This window comes from Notechis scutatus, chromosome 2, assembly GCF_049901735.1.
Source record: "Notechis scutatus isolate UNSWTSFEM ecotype Mainland chromosome 2, rNotScu1.2, whole genome shotgun sequence".
Lineage (NCBI taxonomy): Eukaryota > Metazoa > Chordata > Lepidosauria > Squamata > Elapidae > Notechis > Notechis scutatus.
In genome coordinates this window covers 161738797-161755917 of record NC_142010.1, presented here as the reverse complement: position 1 = coordinate 161755917, position 17121 = coordinate 161738797, and the positions used below count along the sequence as shown (strand labels likewise).

Sequence of the window (17121 nt, the reverse complement as noted above, 5' to 3'; positions counted from 1 at the left end):
TGTTGTGTTCCCTTTTCTCTTGTTTGTTATCATTATATTTACTTTGAATCATATTTTTCTCTTTCTCAAATGTTTTTTAGATCTTAAGTCCTTCATTTTCCTTGCTCTCTTCCTTCCTTCTTCCTTAGATAAGTTTTGGGATTCAATGAAGATGGCGTCTTCGCTCTCTTCCTTGTTGTTCTTCTTCCGTTCCATCTGTTCCATTGTCTGTTGGTAATTGACCAGCGCCATTTCTAGAAATAGAAAAGCTTTTTCCATGCCATCTTTGCAGGTTGCTTTTGTTTGCTCATATTCATCCCTCAGGTCTTCAAAAGAAAGCCATTATAAATAAATCTTTTCTTTTCTTTATTCCTCTTTCTTCTTACACCAACCAAATATTCCGAGAGAAAGGCAAAACAATCCCAAAATCCACAATCCTCAATAAATCCAAGCAAGCCAAAATTCCCCTTCCTCTTCCAGGGTGGTATCAAACAAATAAAAAAAAAAAAGAATCCAAGTCTATATTTTAAAGCCTTATTAAGATTGTATTTCTGTCCTCAAGTCTTCAAGGCATCTCCTCCAACAAGATCCAAATTTATATATTTTCTTTATCCTCTCCCTTCCGGCTTAATTCCGTCGGGGGGAGAGTAAACTTTCCCTTCAGCACCTCAAAATAGCCGCTTTTTTTTTTCTCTTGTGGAAGAAATCATCAGAAAACCATCTTTTCCAGAATTAAATTAGATAAATCTCAAAGCCCTGGGTCGACCAAGAAGAACTTTTACTTTCAATAACTTTCTCTTCTTCCTCCTGCGCATACTTGCCCGGCTGTCAACTTCTTTGTGGCGGCGTATTACGGACCGCCGCTGCACTCCCTGGTAACAGGGGTTCTGCCACCAGGGAGGGGGTCTGCAACACCCCCAAACCCTTCCTCCGGATCCCCTTACCTTCAGCTACCCCTGCAGGGCAGCCTTGCTCGCACCCGTCCGGTCGGAGCCCCAAAACGGCTAGCGGCGAGGATCGCGCAGCTTCGAATCCCTACCGCTCATGAAGCCGACAAACCGAAACTCCCCCAGGTGCCGCTCTTTGAAGCGCCATAACTGCTTCTCAGCTGTTTTTCAGAAATTTTATCTATTCCGACATTGCGGCTTTTGCGGCTTCATGGTATTTTACCATCTGAAGCGAGCGCGTTGGTTGGGAAGCCCCTTAGGAGTTTTCAGCTGTCAAACTATTTGAGCAGTTTTCCTGGATTTAGACAGCTTTAGGAGAGCTGTGGCTACAGGAGGAGTGGGCTGGCTACCCCAATTGCTGGTATTGCCACCACACAGCCTAGCCCTAATTAGCCCCATATTTAAAAGAGAGCAATTGCCAACAAGAGAGCAACTGCCATCCAAAAAGATCAGGACAACAACATTTTTCTGCAGGCAGGGCAGCTTCTCTATTGGACTAAGTAAGCTGTTAAGATGGCCGAACAGCTTCTGTTGGCTGACAGCATGGCAGAGCAAGAAGCCTCTTCATCTGCTCCCAGCAAAAAAACCAGCTCCAGAAGAGGTAGATCAGCCAGCCAAGATGCAGCCGATAAGCTTAAGGCTAAGGCTATCTACTCTAGAAAACCATCAAGGGCTGAAGAAAAAGATTTCTACAGAAGACAGAAGGCCCCGGAGAAGCAGATATCCAGAGTACAAAAGAAGGCTCAGCATTAAAGTATTGCATCTCCTTCATTAACAGAGACTGCCCCCCCCCCCCACCAGCTTTGCAGACTAGTGTTGCAGTTCCCATTAACTGGTCACCAGAGGGTGATAGGGAGCAGTTTCCTGTTTTTCCAACTGACAGTCAAAATGAGGCAGAACAGTTTCCCTTTGCCTGCATGGCAACAGAGGTAGCTGAACCTCTGGTTAGGGATAGGGCCTTTACCCCTGAGGCAACTTTTAAGCCCACTGCAGCAGGGCTCCACCCAGTAGACAGGCAGGGATCTGGTCTGTCTGAGGAACTTAAATTCCTCATTTCACAGGCTATTTCTCAGGGAGTAGCCACCACTCTTCAACTTGGAAGATGCGCTGCTTCTGTAACTTCTGAGCCCCCTCCACAGCTGTCCCATCAGTATCTATATCCTAGAGAGGCTGGGTGGGCACATGGGTCTGCATCAGAAGCAGGGCATCAGTATTAGAGAAGGTTGACGAGGGGAGCAAGGGTTCTCAGATGATGACCTTGACCTTTCCTCTGACCCCCCTTTCACTGGACTCTTTCGTCCTGTGCTGTTTAAGTCCCTCCTCCATAAGGCCAGGTCCATGGCCCAAATTGGGACTATAAGGCTGTGTTCTCTGAACCTATTTTTATGCAGGAAAACATCCCCTACCCCAAAATTTTATTGAGGTGGTTCAGAGGCAGTGGAACCAGCCTGGCACATTTCCCAAACTGGGAGGTAATGATAGGATGTTTAAAACAATGTAGTTTACACAACAACTGGAGAATTGCCATTCACTCGTTGGCATAGCAGAAAACCAAATTTAAGTTACCTACACACATTTGGAGCTCCAGCATGGGTGCATATTCCCTCACAAGTAAGACTGAAAAGGCAACATAGAGCTAAGAAGTTATTTTTTGTAGGTTATGAGGCCAACCATAGATCATTTAGATTCTGGGATCAAGGCGCAGCTCATGTTTATTGTAGTGCTAGTGCAAAATTTCTAGAGCATGTTGGGTGGGATAAACTGGAACAGGAATCCAGCAATGATATTATTATTGACACCCAAATAGTTCCTAAAGATGAATTAAGTAAACCACGAATAGCCATTAAAGAGGAAGAACAGGCACAGGAGGAAGTAGTAGAACAGGCACAGGAGGAGGTAGGAGAACAGGAGCAGATGGCACAAGTGAGTCCACCAGTAAGCCCTGTATTATCAAGACATTCAACCCGAGTAACATGACCACCTGATAGATATCAGGCTGGTGTTGTATGTCAACTGAATACAGTTCCAAGTAATTATAGTGAACTAAAAATGTATCCTGCTAAGGATCAGGCTGCTTGGCAGAAAGCAATGGATAAGGAACTGGAATCATTAAAAAAGTTAGAGATATATGAAAATGTTAAGTTACCACCAGGTAAAGATGCCATAGGATGTAAATGGATATATAAGCTTAAGACAGGTATGGATGGGACTGTTACCCCTAAAGCCAGGTTAGTAGCACAAGGGTTCAATCAGACAGCAAACGACTATGATGAGGTGTTTGCGCCTAGTCTGAAGGCTACTACATTAAGGGCAGCATTAGTGTGGGCAACTAAGGAGAAATACATTGTAAATCATTTAGATGTAGAGACAGCTTATCTGCATGCACCATTGCAACACAGTATATATTTAAATAAACCTTTAGGTCTCAAAAATGATAATACAACTGATTGCTGGAGATTGAAAAAGAATCTTTATGGTTTGAAGCAATCAGGATATGAGTGGAACCAATGTATAGTTAAAGAATTAACTAAGATAGGTTTTGTAGCTGGCATGGCTGATCCATGTTTGTTTAAAAGAGAAAGTAATGGTGTAAGTTCATTGTTGCTATTATTTACTGATGACATAGCATTAATCACCAAAACTGAACAAGAAGCTACTAAAATAATCTCACTGTTAGAGAGGAAATTTAAAATAAAACAATTAGGAGAAATCAAACAATATCTTGGTTTAAAGATGGATAGAACTAGGGGAGGATACAAAATCTTACAAGCTGATAAAATTAACCAATTATTAAAAAGTTTTAAAATGGAACTTTGTAAGACACCAATGAGCCAGGAGTTTAACCATAGTAATGTACAAAGTCCTGTTTTTGATAAGAACATTTATCAGTCCTTGATTGGTAGTTTATCTTATCTCAGTAATTGGTCAAGGCCAGATATTGCATACAGTGTTAATTAATTAGCGAGATTTAACGCTGAGACAACTGAAAGGCACTGGCAAGCTGCTAAACGTGTGTCAAGATATCTGAAACAAACAATGCATTATGCATTGTATTTGGAGCCTAAAGATGAACTGAGTTTAACTGCATATGCTGATGCAAGTTTTGCTACAGACATAAATACACGAAAATCTACATCGGGTACTGTAGTATTATTGGGAAAAGCATTGATTGGATGGAGATCTATTAGACAGAAACATCTAAATTTGTCAACAGTGGAGGCTGAATTCTCATGTTTGTCTTTATTATGTACAGATTTAGTTTTGTATAAGCAACTACTAATTGATATGAGAATTAATGTAACAGATTCTATTGTTATTTACGAAGATAATCAATCAGCAATACAGATGGCTTCAAGTATTGCTGTTAAAACAAGAACTAAACACACAGATTTAAGATATTTAAATGTGAGACAATGTGTGCAAAGTAAGATGATTAAACTGAAATACTGTATTTCAAAAAAGCAATATAGCAGATCATTTTACAAAGGCCCAAGGCTCTATAAAGCATAAGGCTTGCTGTGAAGATTATGGACTTAGAATGTAAGGTTGTATATATTGTCCTACCCAAAAGGGGAGAATGTTAGGAATGTAAGTCACCTAACAGCTATTTGGGTTGGACAATATATAAACCAGGATAGACATTTTAATACTTTTAAGATAATCCTAAAAGTGTAATTGGGTGTGGTTTCTCAAATGGGCATAAGATGGAGCCAGAAACGAGGGTTGTTTGGTCTTAGTTTCAGAAGAAGTCGCAGTGAGTCTCTGTTTTCCTTCTGTTGGAGAGTATTACCATTCTTCCTAGTTGACTGTTATTCCTGGATTTGATATAAGTCTGATACTGAACTGTTTTTGACACTAGACTTTGATATTTGGATTATCCATGGACTGAAAACTGACTGATTTACCTATGAATGACTTTGGATTGCTTATTTTGAACTTTGCTTAAACCTTTCTGGAAGTAAAAACCTACATTTACTGTACATTGTATCTGTGTGCTGTGTGCGTATTATTCAAACACTACTCTCACATACGTCTCCCTGTATGCGCTCATTCTCCTAATGGGGAATTACCTCAACAAGAATCCCTCAGGACAGGGGGTCTCTCAGCCAGGGGGTCTTGGTCCACTCGAAGCCTCAGTGGCTCCAACTGACCGCCTGGCACTTGAGAGGGGGATCCTGACAAGGGACAACTTTTCAACAAAGGTGATACAAACAATACAGGCTTCCAGGAGACCCTCCACCAACAGAATTTATAATTCTACTTGGAAAGCATTCTGCAGTTGTGTGCTAAGTTGGGTCTGGATCCCACGTCAGTCTCCATCCCTCAGATCCTAGACTTTTTGCAAGAGGATCTAGACAAGGGGTTAACCCCTAACGCTATCTGGAGACAGGTGGCTGCCTTGTCTTCGGTGTTGACTTATGGGGACTTGGAATCTATAGCGCACCATCCAGTAGTGCATTCCTTTCTAGGGGGACGGTTAATTTAAAACTACATGTTGCATACAGTATCCAACTTGGGACTTGTCTAAAGTTTTACACGCTCTTACCTTACCAACTTTCGAGCCTCTCAGGTCTATAAGTCTGCGATATCTGTCATTCAAAGTCACCTTTTTAGTGGCCATCACATCGGCCAGGCAAATCTTGGAATTGGCTGCTCTCTCCATTTGAGAGGAACTTTGCACCTTCTATGCAGACAGGGTGGTTTTACGTCTAGATCCCTCCTTTGTCCCCAAGATCTACTCCTGGTTCCACCGGGCCCAGGGGATAGTGTTGCCAAACTTCTGTCCAGGTCCTTCTCATCCACTGGAACACAAATGGCACACTCTAGATGTAAGAAGGGCTCTACACTGGTTTATAAAATGGACTTTTACCTCACCATAAATCCGAATCACTGTTTGTCTCGTTCCAACCTTCCTCTCTAGGTTTAAAGGTCACTTCATCGACCATAGGCTGTTGGATAAGGGTGTGTATTGCAAAGGCTTACAAGATATAGTCTATTCTGGTCCCCAGATGATTAACCGCCCACTCTACTCAAAGCGTTACGACTACAGCCGCATGGCTTTGATTAAAGAAATCTGCAGGGTGGCAACATGGTCCTCACCATCTCCCTTTTTGCGCCACTATAAGTTGGACACTTTTGCCTCAGCTGAGGCTGCCTTTCTAGGAGGGTGCTTCAACAAGTGCATGTAGCTAGAGGGACTCGGGACCACAACAATTCCCACCCATAGGGACAGCCAGGCTTTGGTATGTCCCATCCAAATTGATTCTCCAATTGTCGTGCTGGAGAAAGTGCATTGTCTTAGCTGAACACTTCTTCTCAGCATGGTGATGGAGAATCCACTCCCTCCTTGGAGGCAGTCAGGTCCCTTGTCCAGCACAGGAACAGCGGAAGAGCCAGTAGCAGCAACCAGATCCTCCCCCATGCAGCAGGCATCCCCCTCTTCCTGTGCAAACAAGAGCCGGGGAGGAAGACCAGCCACCTCGACCACAGGCTACAGAAGGCAACAGGAGAAGGGTGGAGCAGAGCTCTATGACCTGCCCTGGGTCAGGGAAAAATTTGATGGGGACCCAGACCAGCTCGCTCTATTCCTTGACTCAGCTGAGATCCACCTAGAATGCTATGGACACCTCTACCCCTCCCCTAGAGCCACGGTGAATGCCAGTTCTGAGGGGTTAGTGGGAAAAACAAGAGGATGGCTAGCAACCCTCCACAAGAGAAGGGTCCCCCAACTACATGACACATATGACTTCCTATGACTGCTAGAGGCCAGATTTGAGGAGGCAGAGGATGACCTGTATTTGGAAGATGAGTGCAGCAACCTAAAGCAGGGAGGGCAATCGATCAAGGAACACATCCTTGAATTCAGGAAAATCAGTGGGAATCTACCCCTTTTGCCTGAGTGGATGCTGGTTTATTTTTTTTAGAACAAGACTGGACAAGCAAATTAGCAAAGCAACTGCCTATCGGGACATCCTGAACTGACTCTCTGAGTGGTTCAGAGTAGCCATAAAAGTCAATGAGGCGTTATGTGCTAGCGACATGAGAAAGTCGACGGGAACCAGAGACAGAGGGCAACCAGACCAGAGACCACCAAGCCAACAGGACAACACAGCACCACGATCTGCCCCAAAACTATCCCTCTCACAAAGCCCAATTAAATGCTACTGATGTGGAGGGGTAGGGCACATGGCAGCAGCATGCGCAACCCCAGATTCGAAACCAAGGCCGAAACCACCACCCAGGGCATAACATCCCAGAAGGCCCTTCAGGCTGCAGAGGTCCCTCCCCACCCAGCCGAAGAGGGGGGAACCCCAGACAATGATGTCCAGTCACTGGATTCTTATGACAGCGAGGACGAAGGCAAAAACAACCCAATGGTGAGTGAACCTTCCCCCTTTCATCTTCCCAATATGGCTCACAGCCCCAAAAACAGGAATTCAGGGGACTTTCCAAGCCCTAATAGATTCAGGCTGTACCAGGTGCCTGATCAACCTAACCATGGTCCTGAAACTGGGGATCAGAGCAAAAAAGCTGGCCCACCTTCTACAGTTAGAACAAGTAGATGGTTCCCTGCTGGGAGGAGCCTATGCCACTCACTTAACTGAACCAGCTCTGACTAGAGCTAGCAAATCACTGGGAAACAATTCGATTTGTAGTGGCTCCCAAAATGACAGATGCAGTCATACTGGGACTTTCCTGGCTAGACAAGTAGGGCCCAACCATCTGGTGGCAGGGGGGCAGCAAAGGGACCCCAACCTCTTCCTCACCATCAAATAGAAGCACCGCCCATGCAGGGAACGCTCCCATCAGAACAACTGGCAGCCACCTCTGCGAGAACCCCAGAGGCCGGACAGATCCCAAGAGAATATCAGGACCTCACTGAAGTATTCAGCAAGACTGAGTGTGACATCCTACCTCCCCATCGTGAGACAGACTGCACCATAGAAATCATTCCCGGGGCAAAACTACCAAAACCCAAAATGTATGGCATGATGCCCTGGGAAATGCAAGAAATGCACAAATATAGAGACAAAAACCTAGCAAGAGGGTTCATCGAGCCAGCCAAGCCACAGGTTGCAGCCCCAGTCCTGTTCAAAGAAAAAAAATACGGGACTATGAGATTATGTAGACTTTAGGGCTATCAATGGACTGTGTGTACACAATCTACAGTATATTCCTTCCCACTCATGAAGGACATGCTATCCCACCTGACCAAAGGGAAGGTCTTTACCAAATTAGATCTCAGAGAAGCATACTATTGAGTCCACATCATGGAAGGAGATGAATGGAAAACAGTGTTCAACTGCCCCCTAGGGAGCTTCCAATTCAAAGTCATGCCTTTTGGACTATAGGGCCCCTGGCAGTGTTCATACAGTTAATAAATGAGGTGCTACACGAACATCTCTATAAGGGGGTTCTTGTCTACTTCTCATCTACATTGAGACGATGGAGGACTGATCTAAGTATAGTACATAAAATTATCTATTGCAATGTCTTACCTGTCAAAGAATACCTCAGCTTCAACCACAATACAAGAGCACACAATAGATACAAACTCAAGGTAAACCCACACTAAACTTGATTGCAGGAAATATGACTTCAACAACAGAGTGGTCAATGTCTGGAATACTCTACCTGACTCTGTGGTTTCTTCCCCAAACCCCCAAAACTTTAACCTTAGACTGTCTACTATTGACCTCACCCCTTTCCTAAGAGATGTAGGGGGCGTGCAAAAGTGCACCAATATGCTTACTGTCCTATTGTTTCTTTTTTTTCTTATTTGTATCAATTTCATGTATTCATAACCATGTTTATACTTATACCTGTTATCTAATAATTACTTGACAAAATAAATAAATAAATAACCCTAGTCCACCAGGTACTGGACAAACTTCCAGCAGCAAACCTATACATCAAGCTGTTGAAATGCAAATTTCACCATGCACAGTTGGACTACCTAGGTACCGAGTCTCCAATGAGGGCATAGAGATGGACCCAGACAAAGTACAAGCCATTCTGGGCTGGCAGCCCCCTCGCACCTGCAGACAGCTACAAAGCTTCTTAGGGTTTGCAAACTTCTACCAACAATTCATCCCCTCCTTTGCAAGAATTGCCAAACCCATGATGGACCTTCTAAAGACAGGGAGTCCAAGAACGAAACCCCACCTGGGGCAACCCCTACAGTGGGACCTAACCTGCCAAAAAGCATTTGAAACACTGAAAGAACTGTTTGCAAAAGAACTGGTACTGAAACATCCTGACCCCGAACAACTCTTCATCATACAAACGGATGCCAGTGATGTGGCAGTGAGAGCAGTGTTCCTCCAAAGAAATAACCAAGGAAGCTTACAGCCCTGCGTCTACACCTCCTGCAAGCTCACATACACAGAGAAGCAATGGGCTGCATGGAAAAAAGGCTTTCGCAGTGAGATGGGTACTGCAAACCTGGTGCCACCTGCTGGAATGGAGGCAGAGGCAATTCAAAGTCTGGACTGACCATAAAAATCTGGAAGTCCTTAGGACTCCACAAAAACTATCACCCAAACAAGTCCACTGGGCTCAATACTTCAACTGATTCAACTTCATGCTAAAACACATCCTAGGGGAGAAACTTTCTGGCTGATGCTCTCTCCCACATGCCCCGTACAAATGCGAAAGGGAGGAGGTCGTAAACGCAATCATCCCCACTACCAAATAGCTGCCCGAGTAATCACCAGACGACAATGCTGTGATTGGCAAGACTAACCCACAGATGACATAACTAGGAAACTAAAAACCAAACTGCTAGCAGACCGCTGGTTCGGGACAATCAACACATCTTAACAAAAAGAGAAAGGGACAAAAGTCTATATCCCAGAATCCCTACGTACCCTAGTCTTTCAGAGGAGCCACAACACCAAACCAGCAGACCACTATGGGTTCTTAAAGACTTTACACTTAGCTTGGAGGCAATTCTGGTGGCCCAGCATAAAGAAAGATGTGGACAGTTACGTGAAGGGTTGCACCATCTGCGGCGTGATGAAAAAATGACCAGGAACGCCCCCCAAAGACCACTACCAATGGTAGCGGAGTTGATGGGGCCATGGGAGATTGCAATGGATTTTATAGTGGGGTTGCCGAAAAGTGGGAGAAACATGGTGATCTGGACCCAGTCATGGTACAATTGAAGTTGCCCTGATTGCGAGGGAAAATACACCCAGTATTCCATAGTAGCCTCTTAAAACCCATGGCCAGATCGACCCTGAGGCCCCTACCTTGTGAGCCTCCAGACCCCATGGTCATAGGTTGTCAAACCCATTATGAGTGCAGCGAATCCTCAATATGAGGTGGCACAAGAGACAACTCCAATATTTAATCAAATGGAAGGGTTACCCCTTATCAGAGGCATCTTGAGTAGAGTAGGAACATCCAAGCTGATCACCTTGTAGCAAGTTTCCATGCAGAAAATCTAACCAAACCTGGGGGGGGGGGGGTTCGCAACCCTAAGTCCTATACCTGCAATAAATTTGTTTTCTTTTTGTGTCGCACAGGTCACCTTCAAGAAATGAGGGGAGCCGAATGTCAACTCATAAAACATTTCTATGCCTTTTTTATAGTTGCCAACAGAAAGTGGGGGGGATTTGAAAGAGCAGTGCAGCAGTTTGGAATTGTTCCATTCATATTTTGCAGAGATTGTAACTAGGCGACCCAAGTTTCTGCCACGCAAATCTCTAATTGGAGAACATGATTGATAACTCTTGGCTATGGACGTGTTTCGTTGAAGAATATGAATTATGATACACCCAGAGGGGTGGGGGAAAACCAGGGTCAAGGGTGACAGTGAATTACGTGTCTCAGTCTCAGAATCGACAACATCCAGGTCATGCTGATATGTTAACTCCCAATAAATCCTTTGAGGTTTTGGAAGTTTGGCTTGAGACTCATGATTTAATTGGGGTAATTGCCGGAATCCTGACATTAAAAACAACCGGGATTCCTGAGCCCCAGACTTTCTACTTGTTCTCTGATACCTGGGGTGCTTGGAGAGGAACCAAGGAAAGCCTGCTCCTGGCAACAGAGAAAGAGGTAGTCCCTACTTCAAGTCAGAGAACTCCAGGAACCAGCAGCCAAGTCAGAATCCCAGTGCAGCCATCAGTGACCATGGAAACCGAGACGTATAGAATGCCTGCCTCAATGACCAAAGTGAAAAGGGATGAGTATTGATGCAAAAAAGTCCCTTAAGCAGCCGAGGTTGAGTTCCCACAGCCAGGTTACCATTTTAACCCATAAGCAGGCTAGAGGGATTAAAATGGAAGAGGAGTGGGAAGAGATCAGAACCCCAAAGTTCCTACTTGAGACCCAAAGTGAATCCCTGGAGCAATTGAGAAATTTAGCTAAGCTAATCAATCACAGAGGAGCTGTGGGGCGCACATGTATGCCCACCCAAAGTTGGAGAGGCAGGGAAGAATGCAGCCTCCTTGTCCACCCGCCAGGAGGGAATTGAGCCTGAGGCAACCGCCAGTGGTTCCCCTGCACTGCAGACAACCTGCAAGCACCCCCTTCACAAGCCAGAGCTGACAGAAACTGCCAAGCGCTCCAGGCACAGGCAGATGGGGCCCAACCATAAGTTGGAATGGCAGGACTGAACGAGCCACCCTGATTCAGGGGAACATTCGATGGGGACACAGACCAACTGCCTCTATTCCTCGACTCCGCTAGAGTCCAATTAGTCTGCTCTATCCATCTCATAGAGCCATGGTGATCCTATCCATGATGAACTATCACCCAAACAGTTCCGCTTGCAGTGAATCAGATGGAAATTCCAGAATAGAGGCCCATTTCTGGCCTCTAGAGGGCCTCCAGAGCCCGGGGAAGGCCGTTTTTGCCCTCCCAGAGGCTCGAAGAAAGCCTCTGGAGCCTGAGAAGGGTGAAAAACAGACCTCCTGGAAGTTCCAAAAGGCTGGAAATAGGCCCATTTCCAGCCTCCTGAGGGCCTCTGGAGCCTGGGGAGGCAGTTTTCATCCTCCTGGAGGCTTGAGGAAAGCCTCCAGAGCCCAGGGAGGGTGAAAACATCCCCCCCCCGTGGTGCAGGAGGCTGACTAGGCCACACCCACAATAGCCACACCCACCCAGCAACCAGGCAGAGAACCTGTTGTTGACATTTTTGAAGCCCACCCTGGTCGTAGCTGAAGCAAATGAAGTCAGGAAAAGCCCTATGATTTTATAAGCACCCAAAATTCAGTCATATTGCACAGTGGGTATGTAGCAATGGGTTCATTGTAATTTAAAAGTCTTTAAGCAACTGTTAGATAAGGACTACCTATATATATTTAGCTGTAAAATAATTGAAAAAACAGGTAGGCCTTAGTTAAAAACCATAATTGCGTCCAGCATCTGCATCACTAAGGGCTATGGTCACTAAGTATGACTATGTATCGTGTCAGACTCCAATGGGGATTGGAGTCTGAATCTGTGGGGGAAGATGAGCTGGAACAAGAGCTGACAGAGATTGAGAGGGCGGCTCCGTTGGCCTTGGAGTAAAGCCTGCAGACTTATTGGAAGCTGGCTGTGAAACACAAGATTGGCAATCAACTTGATTTCATTGAGGGTCACATCAGGGTTGTGTTTGACCTCAGAGGGGCATGGTTGATGTGGACAGGTTGGGCATGGCCAGCTCAATGTCACTCGTGTCAGGGCCGCCTATGGTGGCCTGAGCACTCTGCCAGTGAAAACGGGCTCCCAAGCTCTGTTTTCACCTGCTACGGTGGCTCCTGCAACCCTCTACCAGTGAAAACAGAGATCAGGAGGGCTGCCTGTGGCCCTCCCAAGCTCCATTTTTGCTGCCAGAGGCACTGTGGGCTGGTTCTTTGCTATTTCCAGGGCAGTCCCACAGGCCAGATCTAAGCACCCCACAGGCCAAATCTGATTCCCCTGAGTTTGACACCCCTGCTGGCAATCATGTGACTATGGGACCCTGGCATCAGTTGTAAATGCGTGCCAGTTGTGAACCACCCAAATGGTGATCATGTGGCTGCAGGATTATATGACAGTTTTAAATGCATGGGCTAGTTTGTTATACTATCCTCATTTGGAATGGTCACTAAATGAGGCAGTCAGTAAGCAAGGGTTGCCTGTAGAGACAAAAAAAAGGTTACTACATCTGGACTGTAAAAGTGTGGATCACTAAAGGGAGCAAACATCTATAGAAAATTATGTCCTTTCATTGTTAATTAGCATTTGTTTTACTGCAATTCAAATCAAAAGTAAAAAAGAAAAATGACACAATAATACAGCAAGCGGATAATAGAAGTTTAAAATGTAATGGAGAAATTGTCAGAAAAAGAAGTGAAAGAATGGACAAGTTATTGGTACATTAGGGATAAAACATGAATATGAATAAAATATGCAGATTAAGAAGTCAAGGTTTGGGAACATTTAGAAATTAAGCAAGTTATCGGGACTGAGGAAATTCTTGGCGATGGAGAAGCATAGTTTGATATGTTTAAACAGTTATTGGTTAGTAGGAATATTTTGGTTTGAAAAGTAATTTCTTTATATACTAGACTTTGAGTGTTGGATTGTATTGGATATACATGTACAAACAGAGTTATGACGCTCAGTATACTTTCTGGAATTTGCAGTAAGTTGATGTTTGTTTTTCTGGAGATAGAAAATCTAAAATTGTAAACATACAAAAAATTCATTGTCAACATTATTTCAGAATAAAAGGCAAAATATTAAGTACTCACAGCAATAAGCTGGTAAGAATTGTTCATCATTGCTATCAACATATTAAGCAGGACCACCAGTGAGATGACGTTGTAGGTGCCAAACATAGTGGCTCCAACAAATTCAGTGAATTCATGTCGAGCTTTAACATTGGTCACATACAGATTGATGAGTCCAAAGACTGACCAAAATAGTGACTGGAGGGTTTCAAATAAGCTAGAAAACAAACAAAAAAGCAGCAAAAATAATTACCACAACTTATTCCAGGTGCCTAGAGACCTACAGATACAAAGTATTAAAATGTAACTATTGCTTTAAAATAAAACATTCTTTCATCATAAATTAAACAAGTCAATTCAATTAGATAAAGTGAAAAAGAACAGAAAGTTCTTCTCTACAAATTCACAGCCAATTTTGTTGCTCTTGATCAGGAAAATGCATAGGATGATGATATAAGAATATGATGCAGGCTGTACTTCAAAATGCAGGGAAGTACAGGATGGTGAATTGCCAATATTAATGGCAGACTGATACTTATTGTAGTATCTAGTTCCAGGTTGCTTTTATCGCTGCTAAAATCAGTAACAGAATATCAACTTTCATATTTTGGATAAATATTGCTAATGCAGTAGTTTTTCACAACACTAAAAATAATATTTAAACATGACTAGAGTATAGGTCATTGTTTCAGATATCTGTCCTTACCTAAACAAAGAAACAGAATGACCAAGGATGTACAAAAAGGGGCAGAAGCAACTTCCAAATTCTTGCTAACTTCCCCATTGAGTTTTCTTGTAGGAATCGCAGGGAGCACTGGAAATCACCTTCCCTTCCAGCAGGTAAATGGCTGCTGCTAGGTGAAGGAAGGAGCAAAAGATTGCAAGATTGGCCAGAAACTGTCACAATGTTAAAAATGAAGCTCATGTGACTAAAGCAACAATGCAGCTGTACATTAGAAGCCAGTAGCATTAAAGCAGCCACACCTTTCCCATATTTCTTACCCTTAGGAGCCATGGCTTCTGAATTTTGGACATGTTCTATAGTTTAGTCCATTTGAGGTACATTGGTTCAAAAATTGTTGCCTTACAATGCACTGTTTTGCCTAGTTAAAGATCACAACAACTAAAGTAGTATTTTTAATAGTATATAGATCACCATTTCATATTAGCCATCACTGTTGTCTGACTCAAATCAATCTTCCTGTAAGAGTAATGCAGTCACTTTCCAACTGGCTTTTTTATTCCACCTGATGATTTGCTAAAAGAATCAAAAGTGAAGGATCTCTGCGTGATATCCCGAAACCCAAAACTATCAACGTTTTTGTCTAAAATGCATTTTATTTCTGTAGTAATAGAGAACCTGAATGAAAACAACTTTAACATTGTACATTACAATTTCTAAAAGTGTCTCTTTTTGTGCCTTCCTCCTAAACATCAGTATAGTAAATAGAAGCAGAGCCAAGTTACAATATTCAGCCTATCATTTCTTCCTTCTGCTCTGCTTCATTTACACTAATAAATTAATCATAGTTGGTAAGGGCTGAAGTATTTGTATCCTTTTTTAGTGGGTGAACAGAAGACTTAAAGAGCAAAACTGGTCAACAACACATTATACATTACATGAAACAAATCCACCTGATTTGGAGGTGGAATAGTTTAAGGACTGTTATTGGTAAGTCTTTGAAACCACTCAAACACCTCCATAATAATAATAATAAGATCTAAAATTTTCTGTTCCATTCACTATGTTGGGCTCTAAAGGTAGCAAATGAAACCCTGGGAACTGAATGTTGTCTGTGGGCTTTTCTTTTTATTCTTTCCAATGAGATTCTGAAAAGAAATTACTGTACCTAGATTTTGGGGAGGAAAACAAGAAAAAAAAATCTGCCTCCCAGCAATTTGCCTCCTCGCAGCAAACAGCCTGGTCAGCTTCAGTACAGCCTGATTAGCACAATCAGCTGCTTGTGCTAATCAGGCTGTGCTGAAGCTGACCAGGCTGTTTGCTCTTTGCTGCAAGGAGGCAAATTGTTGGGAGGCAGAGACTGAACGGTGGGGACTGGTGGGTGGGGCTTCGGCAACATTTGCTATATAAGACGCACAGACATTTCCACCCACTTTTTTTTTTGGGGGGTTGCATCTTGTATACCGAAAAATACAGTACATAAAGAGACTCTGAATATTTATCTATAACTGTCAGCAAGAAAACAGGTTAGATTAGGACTGGTGGGTGGGGCTTCGCAACATTTGCTATATAAGACGCACAGACATTTCCACCCACTTTTTTTGGGGGGTTTGCATCTTGTATACCGAAAAATACAGTACATAAAGAGACTCTGAATATTTATCTATAACTGTCAGCAAGAAAACAGGTTAGATTAGGACTGGTGGGTGGGGCTTCGGCAACATTTGCTATATAAGACGCACAGACATTTCCACCCACTTTTTTTTGGGGGTTTGCATCTTGTATACCGAAAAATACAGTACATAAAGAGACTCTGAATATTTATCTATAACTGTCAGCAAGAAAACAGGTTAGATTAGGACCACATTTTCTGAGCTAGGAGAAGCAAGTGAAAAATAAATGAATTCAAAAATAGGTCAGATCTTTCTCTTTGATTAGAGTTAGTTACAGTTGATTCTGTTCTATATTAGCATACTCCAAATACTGAATCCTGATTGGTCCACACGGACCGCAACCCGATTGGTCAACTGAATGGCCGTGATTGGCGCGCTAAGAATCAATCGCGATTGGCCAAGCTGATCGCGGGAGATTCAAAGCCCTGTCATTGGCCACCAAGCCGCAAGCAATCCCTATATGAAGGGCTGCCGTGGCTCCAAGATCTTGGACAAGACTGTATACTGAAATAAAGAGCTGAATGTACACTTGGTCTCGTGTCTCTGTGGGAACCAATCTACCCGATCCAACACTGGTGACGAAGGTGGGATCGTGAGACAAGAGACCAACCAAGCACGTGGCGAAGCGGCACAAAACGACTGACAAGATGGCCAGCAGCACCTCGCCACCCGCACCCTTCAATCAGGCTGCCGAGGATTGGGAATCATACATTGACCAATTCCTAATGTTCCTCGAGAGCAGCAACCTAAAAGATGCCAACGGGCAGAAAAAAAGGGCTGTGTTCCTGACACACTGTGGGCCCGCAGTGTTCAAGATGGCTAAAGCCCTAGCCAAACCCACCGACATGAAGGAGATGGACTGGGCCGACCTCGAACCGTTGCTGCGGTGCCACTATGCCCCCACTATGCCCAATCTCATCAGAAGGCACGAATTCTATTGGCGGGGGGGCATGTGTGGCTTCGCCGACATGGACGAGGCCCTACGAGACCGCGTGGTCCTCAGGCTCAGGGACCCCATTCTTCAAAGCCAACTGATGGCGAGGGAAGACATCTCAGTCACCAAGGCCATCGCCGAAGGGACTGCATCCGAAGCAGCCAAGCAGTCAGCGGTTCGGATGTGGCAGATGAACGCG

General features: G+C 44.0%; 1 protein-coding gene across 2 annotated transcripts in view; it reads right to left on the bottom strand.

Moving 5' to 3' along the window:
- The window catches only part of TRPC4 (transient receptor potential cation channel subfamily C member 4), a 273160-nt gene that overhangs the window by 63961 nt on the left and 192078 nt on the right, over window positions 1-17121 (bottom strand). For both annotated transcript variants that reach the window (XM_087957134.1, XM_026675498.2), the window contains one exon: window positions 13655-13850. In XM_087957134.1, coding sequence (XP_087813260.1) covers window positions 13655-13850 — 196 coding nt within the window. The remainder of the gene's footprint in view (window positions 1-13654; window positions 13851-17121) is intronic.